The sequence below is a fragment of the Mauremys mutica genome, chromosome 3, assembly GCF_020497125.1.
Source record: "Mauremys mutica isolate MM-2020 ecotype Southern chromosome 3, ASM2049712v1, whole genome shotgun sequence".
Taxonomy (NCBI): Eukaryota; Metazoa; Chordata; order Testudines; family Geoemydidae; genus Mauremys; species Mauremys mutica.
The window spans coordinates 95,743,581-95,760,575 of NC_059074.1; the positions used below are offsets into that span (position 1 = coordinate 95,743,581).

General features: G+C 46.6%; 2 protein-coding genes across 4 annotated transcripts in view; one reads left to right on the top strand and one right to left on the bottom strand.

Moving 5' to 3' along the window:
• The window catches only part of TPD52L1 (TPD52 like 1), a 76,858-nt gene that overhangs the window by 45,671 nt on the left and 14,192 nt on the right, over positions 1–16,995 (top strand). For all 3 annotated transcript variants that reach the window (XM_045009857.1, XM_045009859.1, XM_045009858.1), the window contains exon 4: positions 7,920–8,021. In XM_045009857.1, the coding sequence (XP_044865792.1) occupies positions 7,920–8,021 (102 nt within the window). The remainder of the gene's footprint in view (positions 1–7,919; positions 8,022–16,995) is intronic.
• HDDC2 (HD domain containing 2) overlaps positions 4,477–16,995 on the bottom strand; it is a 43,717-nt gene continuing 31,198 nt past the window's right edge. Inside the window, exon 6 of the mRNA XM_045009856.1 lies at positions 4,477–4,494. The gene's annotated coding sequence lies outside the window, so the exon portion shown is untranslated. The remainder of the gene's footprint in view (positions 4,495–16,995) is intronic.

Sequence of the window (16,995 nt, forward strand, 5' to 3'; positions counted from 1 at the left end):
TAAAGGTCTAGAGAACATGACCTACAAAGGAAGGCTGAAAGAATTGGGTTGGTTTGTTTGGAAAAGAGAAGACTGAGAGGGGACATGATAGCAGTTTTCAGGTATCTAAAAGGGTGTTGTCAGGAGGAGGGAGAAAACTTATTCACCTTAGCCTCTAATGATAGAACAAGAAGCAATGGGCTTAAACTGCAGCAAGGGAGGTTTAGTTTGGACATTAGGAAAAGGTTCCTAACTGTCAGGGTGGTTAAACACTGGAATAAATTGCCTAGGGAGGTTGTGGAATCTCCATCTCTGGAGATATTTAAGAGTAGGTTAGATAAATGTCTATCAGGGATGGTCTAGACAGTATTTGGTCCTGCCATGAGGGCAGGGGACTGGACTCGATGACCTCTCGAGGTCCCTTCCAGTCCTAGAGTCTTTGAATCTATGATATTATTGGAGGCAATTGGAATCACTAGGTACTATATCCTGCAGAGAAAAATGAACTGAGAATTTCATTTAAAAAAAAAAAGCTTTAAACTAAATTGCTACAGCTGAAGGTAACAAAGTAACAAAAGGTAAATACTAGAAATACTCAGATTGAGGCAGGTCAGTTTGATTTAGATTAATCCTGGTAATGATTCATGTACCATATTTGCTTAGGTGTCATTCTATTATTTAACCCCTTTTTGGATAAAGCAAGCAGGGTAAAACATGGACAAAACTTTTTTTTAAACCTCCCCCTCCCCGACGTGTATTCCCTCTCCTCTGATACCATGAAATAAATGTTGCTACCTTAAATACAGGAGGCCTGATTTTTATAATTCAATGTAATTCAGGAGTAATTCTATTGAAATCAGTGTCTGATTCTGCTCTTACATCGGTACTGTAAATCTGGAGTAACTCTAGTAAACTCAGTGGGTTTACATCGGTGTGAGCATGAAGAGAGGCCTAATTAATTTACCATGTGAAACTAACACAAGTGCGTCGGTGATCCGGTGTTTCTTGAATATCTTTGCTCTAAATGTACTGCATCTGAGGCTTCTCAATCTGAAGACTCAGGGTCATCTGGCCTGGTTTCAGCCAGCTTTTGACCAGCTATTGACCATCTTAAGACGTTGTCATTGTCATTTATGTCCACAGATCCCACACGGTCAGTGCTTACCAAGTCATTATAAATAATGATTGCTTGAAGGCCAAAGTGAAAAGTTGTTATAGATCACATGACTCAGCAGCTATGAGCATTCGGCAGTCTAGGGAGGTAATTAATAAACACTGTCTATTCTACACTTGTTTTTCCCCTCAAAGCAAATTTGAATTAGCCTTTATAGTTCTTAACCTGAATACTGAATTTCGTTGCTACCCTTAGAGGCTTCTAAAAAACATTTAAATTGTGAAGCGTATTAAAAAAACCAACAGCAAGTGAGTGTATGTTACATGAGAATTTGGAATGAGTTGGCTCATGCTATTAATGCTGATGAAACATAATGTCCCCAGAAGTCAGAAACTGCTAAAGAGGTCACCACTTACCAGTATTATTGACATGGTCTAAAATAGAAAGACTTATGCATATAAATATGAGGAGCCAAAAGCATCCAAACAACTACAGTGTTTAACAAATGCACAGTTAGCATATAATTCAGTAACCATATATGATGAGGCAAAGCCACTAACCTCTGTGGACTTGTCATTTGTGAAAAAGATTACATCTGATCTGAAAGGAGGATAAAAATCTCGTGGGAGAAAGAGCTTTGATTTCATCCCTGTGTTAGATTGACCCTGAGCTAATTTTAGCGGAGTCCAAGTTTAAGTTCCTATCCCCATAATGGCCAGTGTTGCCTGTTGTTGTTTTGTTGATTTATTGTTTCATTATTGTTCCCATCTGTGTTTGAGAGTTTCACAAAGCTTTCCCACTCCAGCACTGCCATTTTTTTCCACATCCGAGCTCAGCTTTCCAGAGAGTTGGTGGTGTCATTAGCTCAAAAAAGACTATTTGCATAACAGTCTTAGATGGACTTACAGTGTTATGTAACCTCTATAGTATTAAGAACACAAATGCTCCCCTCTTCCTAATAGAAACATTAGGAAGGACAGAGTATTTATGGGAGCTACAAAAAATTAGTATTAGACTGACAATCTGCCTTATTTTATCTGATCCCTAGAATGAATGTGTGCTATAAGCAAAGTAGTATTTTTATAGACACAAATGAGAGTTTATCTTCATCTGTGTATTTGTTTATTAACTAAAGAAGTGCTTGTCTGCTGGACACAGGCATTCGGGGATTATCCTTTTAAAGTTTCAGTGCCATGTGTAGAACTTACAATACATACATAGATAAAACCTCTGGGTGGTTTGTGACATAGAACTGCTTATACTGGCGTGAAAAAGAAAAGGTGCTTACCCGTTGTTTTATTCAAATATTCATCTCTAAATTATAACTGTGAGTGTGGTGTTTTGAGTACAGTCACTGTTAAATAACACACACGCTATTTCCTAGAGGTTTGCTGCCTTGGCTTCCAGCTACATTAAACCCATAAATGAATTCCCGTGTAACATGCTCCTTATTGGCTATCAGGGAGTGCGGACCTTGTAATGATACTAGTCTGTATTATGGCCCTGATTTGTTAAAGCATCCCTATTTAGGACAGCACTGTGGACGTGCTTAAAGTTGAGCATGTGCTTAATGGCTTTCCTGAACTGGAGCAAATAAAAAATGCAGGCATGATGAATGGAGCTTCGTGTTGGAAAATGTAATCATTTAAGACCAAGGTAAGTTGATGGCAGAGAGAATGGTATTTATTTTACCTCTACTGAAAAGAGCCATTAAATCACATGTTGCTTTTGGCTGGTCAGTTTGGGATAACCTCTAATCCCTCCAAATGCAAATCAATTGTTGTGAGAGAATTTGACAAATTTGGATTGTAGCCTCTGAATTTGTCTATAATCAGCAGCGTATTTATAAAATGTTATCAACTTTCCGGGGGCTTTTCTGAGGTGTATGTGATAGATCAGAAGTAGAGTTTAGAGTGAATTCCATGTAGCAGGCAGGCTTTTGATCCTTTTGGAAGAAAGGGGGTGGGAGCATTAGATACCTGTGATCCATTGCATTTGGTATTTATATAGCAGGGGAAAAAATACTGGTCACTCTCAGCATCAACCTAGCAAGCAATAGCAGTACCTTGGAGAGGGAACTTAAATTTCTGTTGACTTGAACAGAGCCCAGATTTCAACCACAATGTGTAAAAAATGCATTATTTTGGGGTATATTTTGCTTCCATTGTGAAAGAATGAATCTTCCCATGATGCTAGAATGTGTATATTTGATTTTTTTTTTAAAGACAATCAACGGAACCACATGGCTGTACACTTAGAACTGTAAAAAGTTATTTTAAGGCCCAATCCTGCTCTCTTGCACGAGGGAACATTCATTGATGTCATTTGAATTACACAGGTATAAAGCAGGCATTAGTAACAGGAGAATCACTTTTTAAAGAAATAAGGCAAATTAGAAAGAATACTTTAATAAAATAGCATCTCTCCACTTTAAACACATACCATCATTTAATGAGACCTGGGTGTTTTTGTAAAAGGTGCCAGATTGTCAGCACTAAAGAATCAGACCTTCCAGTTATCTAAAGGGGAAAATCTTGTCACAGGAAGCAGCAATTCTTTATTTTATTTTATTTATTTATTTATTTTAGTCGTGCTTAGAAGCCATAGTCATGGACCAGGACTCCATTGTGCTAAGTGCTATATAAATCAGAACAAAGACAGTGCCTGCTCCCAAAGAGCTCACAAGCTAAGTACAGCTTCCTTACCTTGCTCCAGCAGTGTGCTAGAACCTCTGGCTTAGGTACCATCGTAGGGTTGCCAGACATCCGTTTTTCAATCAGAATGCCTGGTCAAAAAGGGATCCTGGCAGCTCCTATCAGCACCACTGACCAGGCCATGAAAAGTTCGGTCGGCAGTGTAGCGGGACTAAGGAAGGCTCCCTCCCTGCCCTGGCTTTGCATGGCTCCTGGAAGTGGCGATGTGTCCCTGCGGCCCCTAGGTGCAGGGGTGGCCAGGGAGGCTCTGCACACTGCCCGAGTGCCGGCTCTGCAGCTCCGATTGGCCGGGAACCATGAGGGCAGTGCCTGCTGTCAGGGCCTGTGGGAAGAGGCAGGGCCCCGGGGCAGGGGGCAGGGCAAGGGTGTTCAGTTTTCTGCAATCAGAAAGTTGGCAACCCTGTTAAGATGAGGGTTCAGTGGCCATGGTTATTCAGTCCTGCTCTCATTGCTGGGGCACCCCCTTGTGGAGCCAGTTTTGATAGCATTCTGTGAGGTGAGCCTCTGTCTGCTGTGAATTTGAATGAGACATCCAACTTATTTGGCAGATGTTATCAATCAACTGTCAAATAAAACCTTCTGTCACCAACTTGTGGTGGATTTAAATTGATGACCTGGAGGTTGAAAGGCCAGATATCCAGGTCCTCTTAGCAAATCTGGTTCCTGAAAGTGCCTTTGAAAGGTGACCTGAAAATGAGGAAAAGCAAATGGATTTGTACCCTTTTTAGCTTATTTGATGTATAAAGAAGCCTAAAAGGTTTCTTCATGGTCCACCTTCACCCCCAAGTTGTTTATCATGTTGAAAAGTAAACTTTTCTCTATCTTTTTTTCCTGAAAGGCTTTCTAAACAGCTGGGGCTCTATCCAAAGCCCGTTCAAGTTACTGGAAAGACCTTCCTTTGACTTCCATGGACTTTGGAGCAGGTCTGTGGAGAAGTGCTGGGAAGATTATGGTATTGGAGATGCCACGCAGTTAAATGTGATAATATGTGAGGGGAAGTAGTTCTTGTTAAAAATGTTTAAAGCTCTCTGGCTTTTGTATGTTTTTTGGTAACACCTACTTAACTCAGATATCCAACTATGCAGCTGGGAGAAAAGATTGCTTTGTTAAAGATTCAGCATTCCCACCCAGCTCCTTTCAATACAGTGCTGAGAGAGCTCACAATACACATGTAAGACCCAAACCAAAAAATGTGACGTTCTTGATATTTTTAAGGTGAAAAACAAGCAGGAGTCGGGAGGGGAGATGAGACGAGACCCTTTTAAAAACAAACTAACATTTGGGTGGTCTATACATACCATTTTAAAAAAAGAAAACCACCACCAGGCATAATCCCTGTTCCTGCCTTTGCAAGTTGCTTTTCTCCAGCACTTGCAGTCATTATAGCAATGTCACTTACTGAGAGCAGGAGCAGAGCACTGGACTTCTAGAACTGTCATCTGCTGAATCATCTGGCAAACATTTGCCTTTAGGGGGTACGGAGTATATATAACCAAAGTGTGTTCATTCAGAAACCATGCGGTAATCAAGTTTGAGATTTTACCAGAGTAAGGAGCAAGGTTTGCCTGGCAGCCTTAATTCTGCTGCATTTATCATTGTATGCTATAAAAGACATAGCATGGAGGCAATATGGGTAACATATATGACATACTATATGGTAAATGTGAATGCCATTTTTTATTTTATTTTCCCATTTTTTGTCCCCATTTCCCCCACCCGCCGAAGCTATATTATTTTCCTACATATGGGAAATAAGAAAACAATTTTCTGCTGAAGGAACTAGGCAATGAGGTTTCCCAACTGGTCTCTGGTGGGTGTTTTTCTATTGTATGAGCTGAAAGGATAAATAAGACCAACAAAATAATATTTATAATGCTTTCATGTTCATTTCTACCGTTCTTTCAGCAATATAGACAGAATATAAGGTAATTTATTGTAAGTGCTTTCATTTTGTTAGGTCAGTATTCCTAATTCAGGGTTCATTTTGCTTCACTGAAAATGTCATGTTATACCCTAGAGAAGGCAGCTTTAATGTGATCAGAACTTGTCTGCTCAACAAAAGAACTGCCAGTGCAGAAAACTGGAATGAGAAACTGTTTCACAATTCATAGGTTAAACAGTATTGAGGGGAAATGAAAGCATGACAAGTCAAAGCATGTCCTATAAATCAGCAGTGTGTGAATTAAGGAGATTGTGTGTCTGAACACACATGCCATACATTACATGAGTGATTTAAGAAAGATTTCAGAACTACTTTGAATATGCACTTGCTGTCCAGATTTCATCAGGAGCCTTTTTTCATCTTATGGGCATTTTTATTTCCTTCAGTAGTTACACTTTCTGTTATTCGTTAACACAAAAGATTGGCATTACTTTACCTAATTGAACAGATAAGTAAAGAATTTTAGGGCATGTTTTAAATATATACATAAATATATTTAAAACAGTCAAATGTGAAGCTGTTACTTTGGTAGTCCAATGAGGTAAAGTAGTACTGAAAGAATTAAGCTAGTTTTCCTTTGCAATAAGTGTTTGTGCCTATTCCCATTGAAGTCAATGATGTACCGCCATTTACTTCAGTGGAGCAGAATCAAGCCCTAAGTAAGCAACACTTAAAATTAAAAAAGTAAGATGCAAGGATTAAATACCAGGTTACAATATTAATAGCGGCAGATGATTAAAAAAAAATTGCAGACAATGATTATGTATAGGAGCAACTGAGGGTAGTTTTTAAATATAGTTACTATTTAAATATAGTTTTTATATATAAAAAAGCCAAAAATATTTGACTTATGAACAAGTGTGTATATCTATGTATTTTTGGTTTAAAAAAAAAAAGTGACACATCAAAGAGTGGGGATCGGCTTATAAACGGGTCTACACCAAAATTTGATGATTTTAAACTCTATGGAAGCATTGAATTGAATATCTAATAAATTGTCACTTTCTTTACCTGGAATGTCTGCAGGCATGCAGCCCCTCAGCTCCCTGTGGCTGCGGTTCGCCGTTGCCAGCCAATGGGAGCTGTGGATAGTGGCGCAGACTCTGGGAGCTGAGGGGCTCCGTGCCTGAAGACGCACCAAGTAAACAAAACGTCTCAACCCGCCAGCGGCTTACTCTGATGGCCAGGAGCCAAAGTTTGCCAACCCCTGAAATACAGGGTCGGCTTATGAACGGGTCATACAGTTTTTGCTATTTTTACCTAACCATCTTGGGGGATCGGTTTATGAACGAACAGGCTAATGAACGTGTATGTGTGTGTGTATGTGTGTGTGTGTGTATAATATAAAAAGAAAATATGTGCTGGTCATCACCCTGATTTTCACTGGCTATGACACACTTTGTCTTTATAAATTGCAAGCTCTTTGTGGCTAGGTTTCTATTGTATTAATAATATTGGTTGACATTTTTCAAAAATTGATTTTTTCATAGGAACTTTGTATTTAGACCAAAAATGCAAGAAAAATTGCTAAAATTTCAACTCAGTTGTTTTTGTTACTTGATCAGCTCTGATGTGTCCAAGAATATAGGTTATAAGTCAAGTTGTAGTAAAATTTACAACAGCTTTTGAGATTGCTTGCTTTCCCATGCCCTCAAACAGAAGACTTGTTTTCTGAGTCCTACATTGTATCTTCAGACTTTTTGCTGAGATGTATATCAGTACAATATCAGCGGCTGCGGCTGAGGGACAATTTCCCCCTCACTTTACAATGATGGATTTAGTGAAATAGTGTCTGATATTTCTATAAACCTTTGATTTTCATTATATTAAAATATATTCCAGAATGTAAGGTGTATAATGACTGCATTTCACCTTTAAATGGATTGCACCAACCCACTCAAACGATATGCTCTCTGAGGGGACACAGGGAGGGATTCACTCCACTGGAAGGTAATGTGGTCCTATTAGGGTCAGCCTGCATTTGGAAAGCTACATAAGAAGCATGCATTGTATATCCTAACCTGACAAACCATCTCAATTCTTAACCCTTAGTAGGAATGTTTTTTTCAAATTTAGAAATATGGAGAATAAAAATGAATTGCAGCACAGATGAGCATCTGTTATCTCTTTTTATATGAATGACTTACCACTATTTTGCTTTTATTTCTAGTTACAAGAAAACACACGAAACTCTGAGCCATGCAGGACAGAAGGCAACAGCAGCTATCAGCAATGTAGGAACAGCCATCAGCAAGAAATTTGGAGATATGAGGTACAGAAATTCTCTTCTGATTTTATTTCGGAGGAAGAGAGAGAACCTGCCAAGTGTTCTTTTATCTTTCTTTCTAAATTAGGGTTTAAAGTATTACTGCTGATACTACTCGTTGTGGTGATTTTATACGTTTTTTAGCCTAAAGGAAAAAATTGTTATGAGTCCTGGTAGAAAGAGAAGGTATTGCAACTTGGAATCCCTTCTAAATAACTTTGCAAACCTAGGGAGATGATAAAACGGGGGGGGGGGGGGAAATCAGCTAATTTTATTCATAAATGGATTTTTAGAGACAGACCTCTTTCGAAGAACACAGGCCTGCCTCTGCACTGTTCTTGGGGAAAGATAAATTGAAAAGCGTTTTGGGCACTTTCATCAGCTCACTCCAGAAATACACTGGTGTAATTAAAAAATAAAATAAAAATAAAAATAAAAAGAATGCAGCCTGCAGAGAAGTGGAGGTACAAACCCTTACTTCTACATGAGTCCTGTTGACTTCAATGGGACTCTTTGCAGGGCACGCACATGCACATGGATCTCTTTGCAAGGCCAAGACTTTAGCCTGAATTAAAATGAAGGAATCCCAAATGTATCTGATATCGTGGGCCTTTCCAGAGCGAGAAGCAAGTATGGTTTGACCCATTGGGATTCTGGGAAAAGACGGTTACTCACCATTGTAACTGTTGTTCTTCGAGATGTGTTGCTCCTATCCATTCCAGTTAGGTGTGCGCGCCGTCGTGCACGGCTCTTCGGAAGACTTTTACCCTAGCAACACCGGTGGGCCGGCTGGGCGCCCCCTGGAGTGGCGCCGCTATAGCGCTAGATATATACCCCAGCCGGCCCGTCCGCTCCTCAGTTCCTTCTTGCCGGCTACTCCGACAGTGGGGAAGGAGGGCGGGTCTGGAATGGATAGGAGCAACACATCTCGAAGAACAACAGTTACAACGGTGAGTAACCGTCTTTTCTTCTTCGAGTGATTGCTCCTATGCATTCCAGTTAGGTGATTCCCAAGCCTTACCTAGGCGGTGGGGTCGGAGTGAGACGTGGCAGAGTGTAAGACTGCTGAGCCGAAGGCTGCATCGTCTCTGGATTGCTGCACCAACGCGTAGTGGGAAGCGAAGGTGTGGACAGAAGACCAGGTGGCCGCTCTACAGATATCCTGGATGGGGACATGGGCCAGGAAGGCGGCAGACGAGGATTGAGCTCTCGTAGAGTGAGCGGTGAGACGGTTAGCTGGTACACAAGCAAGCTCGTAGCATGTTCGGATACATGCAGTGACCCAGGAGGAAATCCTCTGAGAGGAGACCGGCGTGCCTTTCATACGCTCCGCAACTGCTACGAACAGTTGGGGCGAATGCCGGAAGGGTTTTGTTCGCTCTATGTAGAAAGCAAGGGCCCTGCGGACGTCCAGGGTGTGAAGCTGTTGTTCCCGACTCGAGGCGTGAGGCTTCGGGAAAAAAACAGGAAGAAAAATGTCCTGGTTTAAATGGAAGGCCGACACCACCTTAGGGAGGAAGGCCGGGTGTGGCCGAAGCTGAACCTTGTCTGCATGAAAGATGGTGTACGGTGGACCAGCCGTCAGGGCATGAAGCTCGGAAACTCGCCTCGCTGAGGTTATGGCGACGAGGAAAGCTGTTTTCCACGACAGATGGAGCAGGGAACACGTGGCCAAGGGCTCAAAGGGGGCTCTCATGAGCCTGGTCAAAACCAGATTCAGATCCCAGGACGGAGTAGGACGCCACACTGGCGGGAACAAGCGATCTAGGCCTTTGAGGAAGCGGGAAACCGTCGGATCGGAGAAGATGGACCGGTGACCGACAGGCAGCTGAAAGGCGGATATGGCCGCTAGGTGCACTTTCAATGATGAGACCACGAGACCTTGCTCCTTAAGTGTGACCAGAGGTAGTCCAGGATCGTTGGTATAGGGACAACGAACGGATTCAGGTCTCTGATCGCACCAGATTGCGAATCGCTTCCATTTCGCGAGGTAAGTCGAGTGAGTGGAGGGCTTCCTGCTCTCTAGCAGGACTCGCTGGACCGCCACCGAACAGGCATGCTCCGCGTGGGTCAACCACTCAGGCACCAGGCTGTAAGATGGAGGGACTGCAGGTCCGGGTGGCGGAGCCTGCCGAAGTCCTGCGTTATCAGATCTGGCCACAACGGGAGAGGAATGGGATCCCGAACGGAGAGCTCGAGCAGCAGAGTGTACCAGTGCTGCCTCGGCCAGGCCGGAGTGACGAGTATGAGGTGGGCCCTGTCCCTCCGAAGCTTGAGAAGCACCCGATGTACGAGCGGGAACGGAGGGAAGGCATATAGGAGGTGACCCGTCCAGGAGAAGAGGAATGCATCCGACAGGGAGCCCGGGGCGCGACCCTGGTAAGAACAGAACTGGTGGCACTTCCTGTTCTCTCTGGAGGCAAACAGGTCTATTTGGGGAAACCCCCACCTGTGGAAAATTGTGTACACCACATCTGGACGCAGCGACCACTCATGTGAAAGGAACGACCTGCTGAGACGGTCGGCCAGCGTGTTCTGCACTCCTGGAAGATAGGACGCTACCAGGTGAATCAAGTGGGTTATGCAGAAGTCCCACAGGAGCATCGCTTCCGTGCAAAGTAGGGAGGATCGGGCCCCACCCTGCTTGTTGACATAAAACATCGCCGTTGTGTTGTCCATCAACACTGCGACACAACGCCCTTGGAGATGGGAGCGGAAGGCTTGACACGCGAGGCGAATCGCCCGCAGCTCCCTGACATTGATATGTAAGGAGAGCTCTCGGGGCGACCAGAGACCTTGGGTGTGCAGGTCGGCTAGGTTTGCCCCACACCCTAGCTCTGAAGCATCCGTGGTCAGAGTGACGGATGGTTGAGGAGGGCGGAAAGAGACTCCGGCACACACCACTTCTGGGTCCAGCCACCAGGTGAGCGAAGTGAGGATCGGCTTCGTGGGCATGACTACCATATCCATGGAGTCGCGGTGGGGCCGGTACACTGACGCAAGCCAAGTTTGAAACGGGCGAAGGTGCAACCTCGCGTACGGAGTGACGAACGTGCACGAAGCTATGTGGCCCAGGAGGCGGAGGCAGGAACACACCGTTGTCGTTGGAAAGGATTGTAGGCCCCGAACTAGGGAGACCAGAGACTGATGCCGAGGTTGGGGCAGGCAGGCCCTGGCCAAATTGGAATCCAGGACCGCTCCGATGAACTCCACCCTTTGCGATGGAGTCAACGTTGACTTCTCGGCATTTATCATAAGTCCTAGGCGCTGAAACAGGGCTAGGATCGTGGTCATGTGACTCGCTACCAGTTGGCGGGATGGTCCCCGGACCAGCCAATCGTCGAGATACGGGTAGACATGTATCCGACGACGGCGGAGGGCCGCGGCAACCACTGCCATACACTTGGTGAAGACCCTCGGCGCTGTGGAGAGGCCGAAGGGTAGCACTGCGAACTGGTAGTGTGTGCTGTTGACAACGAAACGCAGGTAGCGTCGATGAGGAGGGTAAATCGCGACATGAAAATATGCGTCCTTCATGTCGAGGGCGGCAAACCAGTCTCCCGGATCCAGGGAGGGGATGATGGTCCCCAGGGTCTCCATGCGAAACTTGATCTTGACCAGGTACCTGTTGAGCTCTCGGAGGTTGAGTATGGGTCGTAGACCTCCCTTCGCCTTGGGGATTAGGAAATATCGGGAATAAAATCCCCTGCCTCGCATATCGCTCGGCACCTCCTCTATGGCACCCAAGCTCAGCAGAGACTCGACCTCTTGTAAGAGGACTTGCTCGTGAGAGGGGTCCCTGAAGAGGGACGGGGTGGGTGGGTGGGAGGGCGGGGGCGAAACAAACTGAAGACGGTAACCGGACTCTACCGTGCGTAGCACCCAGTTGTCCGTTGTAATCTGGGACCACGCCGGGAGGAAGTGGGAAAGACGGTTGAAAAATAACGGGGAAGGATCCGGTGGAGAGACTGATGGGCCGTTCTCGGGCATCCCATCAAAACGCCTGTTTCGGCCCTTGAGGGGCTTTAGAGGGCGCCTGGGACTGGGTACGCCGATTGCCCGATGGTCTACGGCGGTTCAGTCTGCCTCTGCGTCCATTATCAGGCCTCGACCTGGACTGATTAAATGGACAATAGGGCTGCTGCCTGAAGGACCTCCGCTGGGTAGCAGGTGTGTGCATGCCCAGGGTGCGGATGGCAATACGGCCATCCTTAAGGGTCTGGATTCTGGAGTCTGTTTTCTCCGAGAATAGGCCCTTGGTATCGAAGGGCAGGTTCTGCAAGGTATACTGGACTTCTGGCGGCAAGGTAGACGATTGCAGCCAGGAGATCCTCCTCATGGTCACTCCTGATGCCAAAGTCCTGGCTCCGGAATCTGCAGAGTCCAGTGAGGCCTGGATGGAGGACCTGGAGGCTTTCTTGCCCTCTTCTAGCAGGGCAGAGAACTCCTGCCTGGAGGTTGTGGGAATCAACTCCGTAAACTTAGAGAGAGCCACGAAGTTGTCGTAGGCATAGCGGCTAAGGAGAGCCAACTGATTGGATATCCGTAGTTGGAGGCCGCCAGCCGAATAGACCTTTCGGCCCAACAGGTCCATCCTGCGCGCGTCCTTGGACTTCGGCGCTGGCGCGGGCTGCCCATTTCTTTCCCGGTCATTCACCGACTGTGCAACTAGGGAGTCTGGGGCCGGGTGTGTATACAGGTACTCATACCCGGTCGGGGGCACGGAGTACTTTCGCTCCACGCCTCGAGCAGTGGGAGGGATGGACGCAGGTGATTGCCAGATTGTAGTGGCATTCCTCTGAATAGTGCGAATGAAGGGCAGGGCCACTCGCATGGGGGCCTCAGCTCCAATCACATTAGTAACTGGATCCTCGTCCTCAGTGACCTCTGCGACCGGGAGGTTGATGGCTTGTGCCACCCGACGGAGGAGGTCCTGATGGGCACGCAAGTCAATCGGTGGGGGATCCGATGATGAGGACCCCGCCACCGCCTCGTCCGGTGAGGAAGACGAGGAATGGCCCTGACCCATGGCTTGTAGCTGTGGTTCGTCCATGGGGTGCGAAGCCTCCGCCTCTACGGGATGTTCCGCCGGTACAGGTGGTGGCGGAACCTCAACCGGAGGTGATGGAGGGGGCCTGCTGACAGTGGCTTCCGGCACCCTGTGGTCGAAGGGCCTGGGTCGCTGGAGGGAGGGGGCGCCTTGAGCCTTGTGAAAGGCCCAGGGGGTCCAGAAGCCCCATTGCTGTGGACCGTGGTCCTGTCCTTGGGGGTCTGCCCGGTGATCTCCACCGCTGCCCTCGTGCGAGGCGACCGACGGTTGGCGGGAAGGCCACGGGGGGAAAGAGGCGCTCAGGGACTGCGCCGTCGATGCCGCTAGTCTGTCCGTGTACGGTGCCGGGGACCGGTGCCGATCGTCGTGGTACCGGGAGCGAGAGCGGGACCGTCGACCGCATGAGTACCGGGAGGTCGACCGCGATCTCGACCGTCGTCGACGGGAGCGGCTCCGAGAACGGCGACGGGAGCGGTGCCGGGATCCGGACCTTCTTCGGTGCCGACGCTCCGGAGACCGGGACCGGGATCGCCTCCGGGAGTGCGACCAGTACCGCGATGAGGAGCGGTACCGGGACTGCGACCGGCGCCAAGACGGAGAGCGGTACCGGGATGGTGACCGGTGCCGGGACCTGGAGCGGTGTGAAGGTGACCGTCTCCGAGATCGGGAGCGGGACCTGGATCGCCTTCTATCCCGTCTGTCAGGGGAAGGAGGCCGTATCATGGCCGGCTTGCCCACTGACTGCTCAGCCCGCACCGGCGGTGCCGGGGGCCGGAGGCTTGGTGCCTCTGTTAGCTCTATGAGCTCCCTCGCCGTCGAGAACGTCTCGGGCGTGGACGGGAGAGGCAGCTCGACCACGGTTTGCACCAGGGAGCACGGAGGTACCGGACTCAACGGCCCTGTTGGCGCCGGAGTCAACGGTACCGCGCACGGTCCGTGCGCTGTCGAGGTCAGTACCGAAGGGGCCGACACTGGCTGCTGGACAGGCGATCTCGATGCAGCAGTCTTCCCAGACTTTGGCTGCGGCTTCCGTTTCCCGGATGGTGAGAGGGAATGGTGCCGGGGCTTCGGTGCCGGCTGCTTCTTAAGAGTCTCGGTACCGGACCGGTCGGGGACCACTGGAGCGCTCCGTGCCGAGGACGACGGCGGAGCTGATGGTGTCGGCACCGCAGGGGTAAACGCCGATTCCATTAGGAGCTGCCTTAATCTAACGTCCCGCTCCTTTTTCGTTCTAGGCTTGAACGATCTGCAAATAGGGCACTTACCTGGTCGATGGGCCTCACCAAGACAGGCAGGAGTCGTGAGGGTCCCCAATCGGCATGTGCCGCTGGCAAGCCACACAGGGCTTAAACCCCGGTGTCTTGGGCATACGCCCGCACCGGACGGGAAAAGAGGGGCTAAGCCCCCCTAATTCCCCTTAATCTACCTAATAACTTACTTAACTAACTATTTTAACAACTATATACACTAACTACAAAACTAGAACCAAGGTGAGCTAGGGATGTGGAGGACAAACGAGCACTCCACTGTTCCAACTGGCCGTCACGGGCGGGAAGAAGGAACTGAGGAGCGGACGGGCCGGCTGGGGTATATATCTAGCGCTATAGCGGCGCCACTCCAGGGGGCACCCAGCCGGCCCGCCGGTGTTGCTAGGGTAAAAGTCTTCCGAAGAGCCGTGCACGCGCGACGCGCACACCTAACTGGAATGCATAGGAGCAATCACTCGAAGAAGAATCTTTCCTTTCCACTGATCTAAAACTCTACTTTCTAGTCCTAAAGGGCAACAAGGCACCTAGCCCAACACTTGCCACTATGCAGACCCTCATGTTGCTCATCTTGGACCTCAGGCCCGTTAAGAATTACTAGTGGCACCTTTGGGGTTTTTTTTTTTTTTTTAAACAAAGACTCTTAAAATACTGTTTGCTTATTCTTTGTAGTTTGTTGGACTTAATCCGTATAGAAACCAGACTTTGATTTCAGGTTCACTTTCCAGTTTTCACATGCTAGCACAAGTCGGCAAAGTTTTAGTTGCAAACACTGCTGGGACTGTTTAGATCCAAAGAAGTTTAATTGAAAATAATACATATTATTATGAAATTGTTAGGGTCTGTGCTTTTCACACACCAGCTGAGTGTTAGGCTTTAGCCACCTGACAGTGTATCTTTAAAAACTGTTAATTTCACTAGGATCTCTCAGAATAAAGGAACAAAGGAAGAAACTATAAACAATATGAAGTTTAAAAAAAAAAAAGAGTAGGCTCACAGAATGTCTTCTCCAGCATTTTTAGTTAATAGGCTTTTTGTCCTGATGTATTTTTCTATATTGCAGACACTAAATTTCTTAAGATTTTAGACTTGATAAGTCCTAGCACAAAAAGCCTTGTTCCGTACTTTCAAAGGGAAAGTTAGTGGACTAACTCAAAAGAAATGTGTGTGCAAATCGTATAATTGAGCAGAAAGGCTAAATATCTAAAAGCAACTCAATTTGCCAGCACTGAGAGATTTACAGGGGGAAGAGCTCTGTACAAGATACTCTTGTACTTTGAATCACTTACTGTATATCAGTTGTGTAAGTAGCACTATTGAAAACTCCAAAATAGATATATTTTTAAAAATGGAATCACCATACAATGGGGAAATCAAGACTACATTATATTTTCTCAATTGCTGGTAGACTAGTGCAACCAGATTTCATACTCCAGTCTTGCCATTGGAGCCACATGGACCCTTGCACCCTCACAGAATAAGAGCCTTAATTCATAGAGAAATCAGCAAATTATTGCACAAATATTTTTGTCGTAATAGAGCAATGCATGACTAAAGCAAATATAGTTGAATAGCAGCATTAATCCAATTTACAGTATTTCAAATGCAGGCAGGTTTTGCTGTGAATATTTTGTGCATAATTCTTTGCAGCCAAATAAGAGGTTTGTTTTTGTTTGTTTTTTTCTGCTACTTATTTGTTAAATTTGAAAGCTTGGTAAATCCTGATACTCCTGCCCCAGTCCCCTCCCAGCTCAGCAAGGCTTAGCAAGCACCAGAACCACTACTGCTGTTCAGCATGAAGAGAGGGGAGGCCAGAGGCTGCATAAGGGAAATCTGTACCCCTTGAGCTCTGCTTTGCTGTGAGTGGGGCTATGGCATGTTAGGCTTATGGCCAGGGTCTGGGCACACCCTCTGCATAATGGACAAGCCCTTTGCCACTATTATAATCCAGAATTTAGAACAGTGGTGTAGAGTGACTGTGCCAGTCTCTCTGTACTGGCACCTGGTCACAGGTAGGAAAGATTCCGTCTACTCAACATCTCCCAGTCAAAATCCCTTTCCTTATGCTTTGCACTGGGTTTGAAGTTAGTTTCATAGGGATAGATTCTAGAGTACTGGAGATTCTACAGTAAAATGCAAGGTCAGGTCTCAGCACGGTATAACTTCATCCAAATTCTTCCCTCCTTGTCTCTCAAGTCACTGTTCTCCACGTGTGGATCTGGCTGAGCGAGTGGCTTTCTGCACCACAGATACAAATGGCCAATGTTCACCCAATCATAATCTCCAAAGCCAGGGCTGACTGTAGAAGCATTCTGATTTATTCACAATGCCTCATATTAGCAGAACATGCCTCCCAGTGGTTTCCTGAGCCTAAAACAGACTGATCATTTTGCATGGCATTGTCAGAAGCACATGTCCTCCCCCCCTCCCCCCGCCTTTTTTTTTCTGAAGAGTCAGGGTCCCAGTAGATAATCCAAAAGAGTATTCCGCCATGATTACTCTGACAGTATTTACAAAAAAGTCTTATGTAAAAAATAGTCCAAATAGCATGTAAAGTGGAGCAAGGCCTGTGATAGACTCTCCCCTAGGTCCTGTTCCATTATTGTCCTCAAGAAGCTAAATTCTCAGAGAAAGCACTAGGAAGGGCAGCATTGTGTAGTATGTA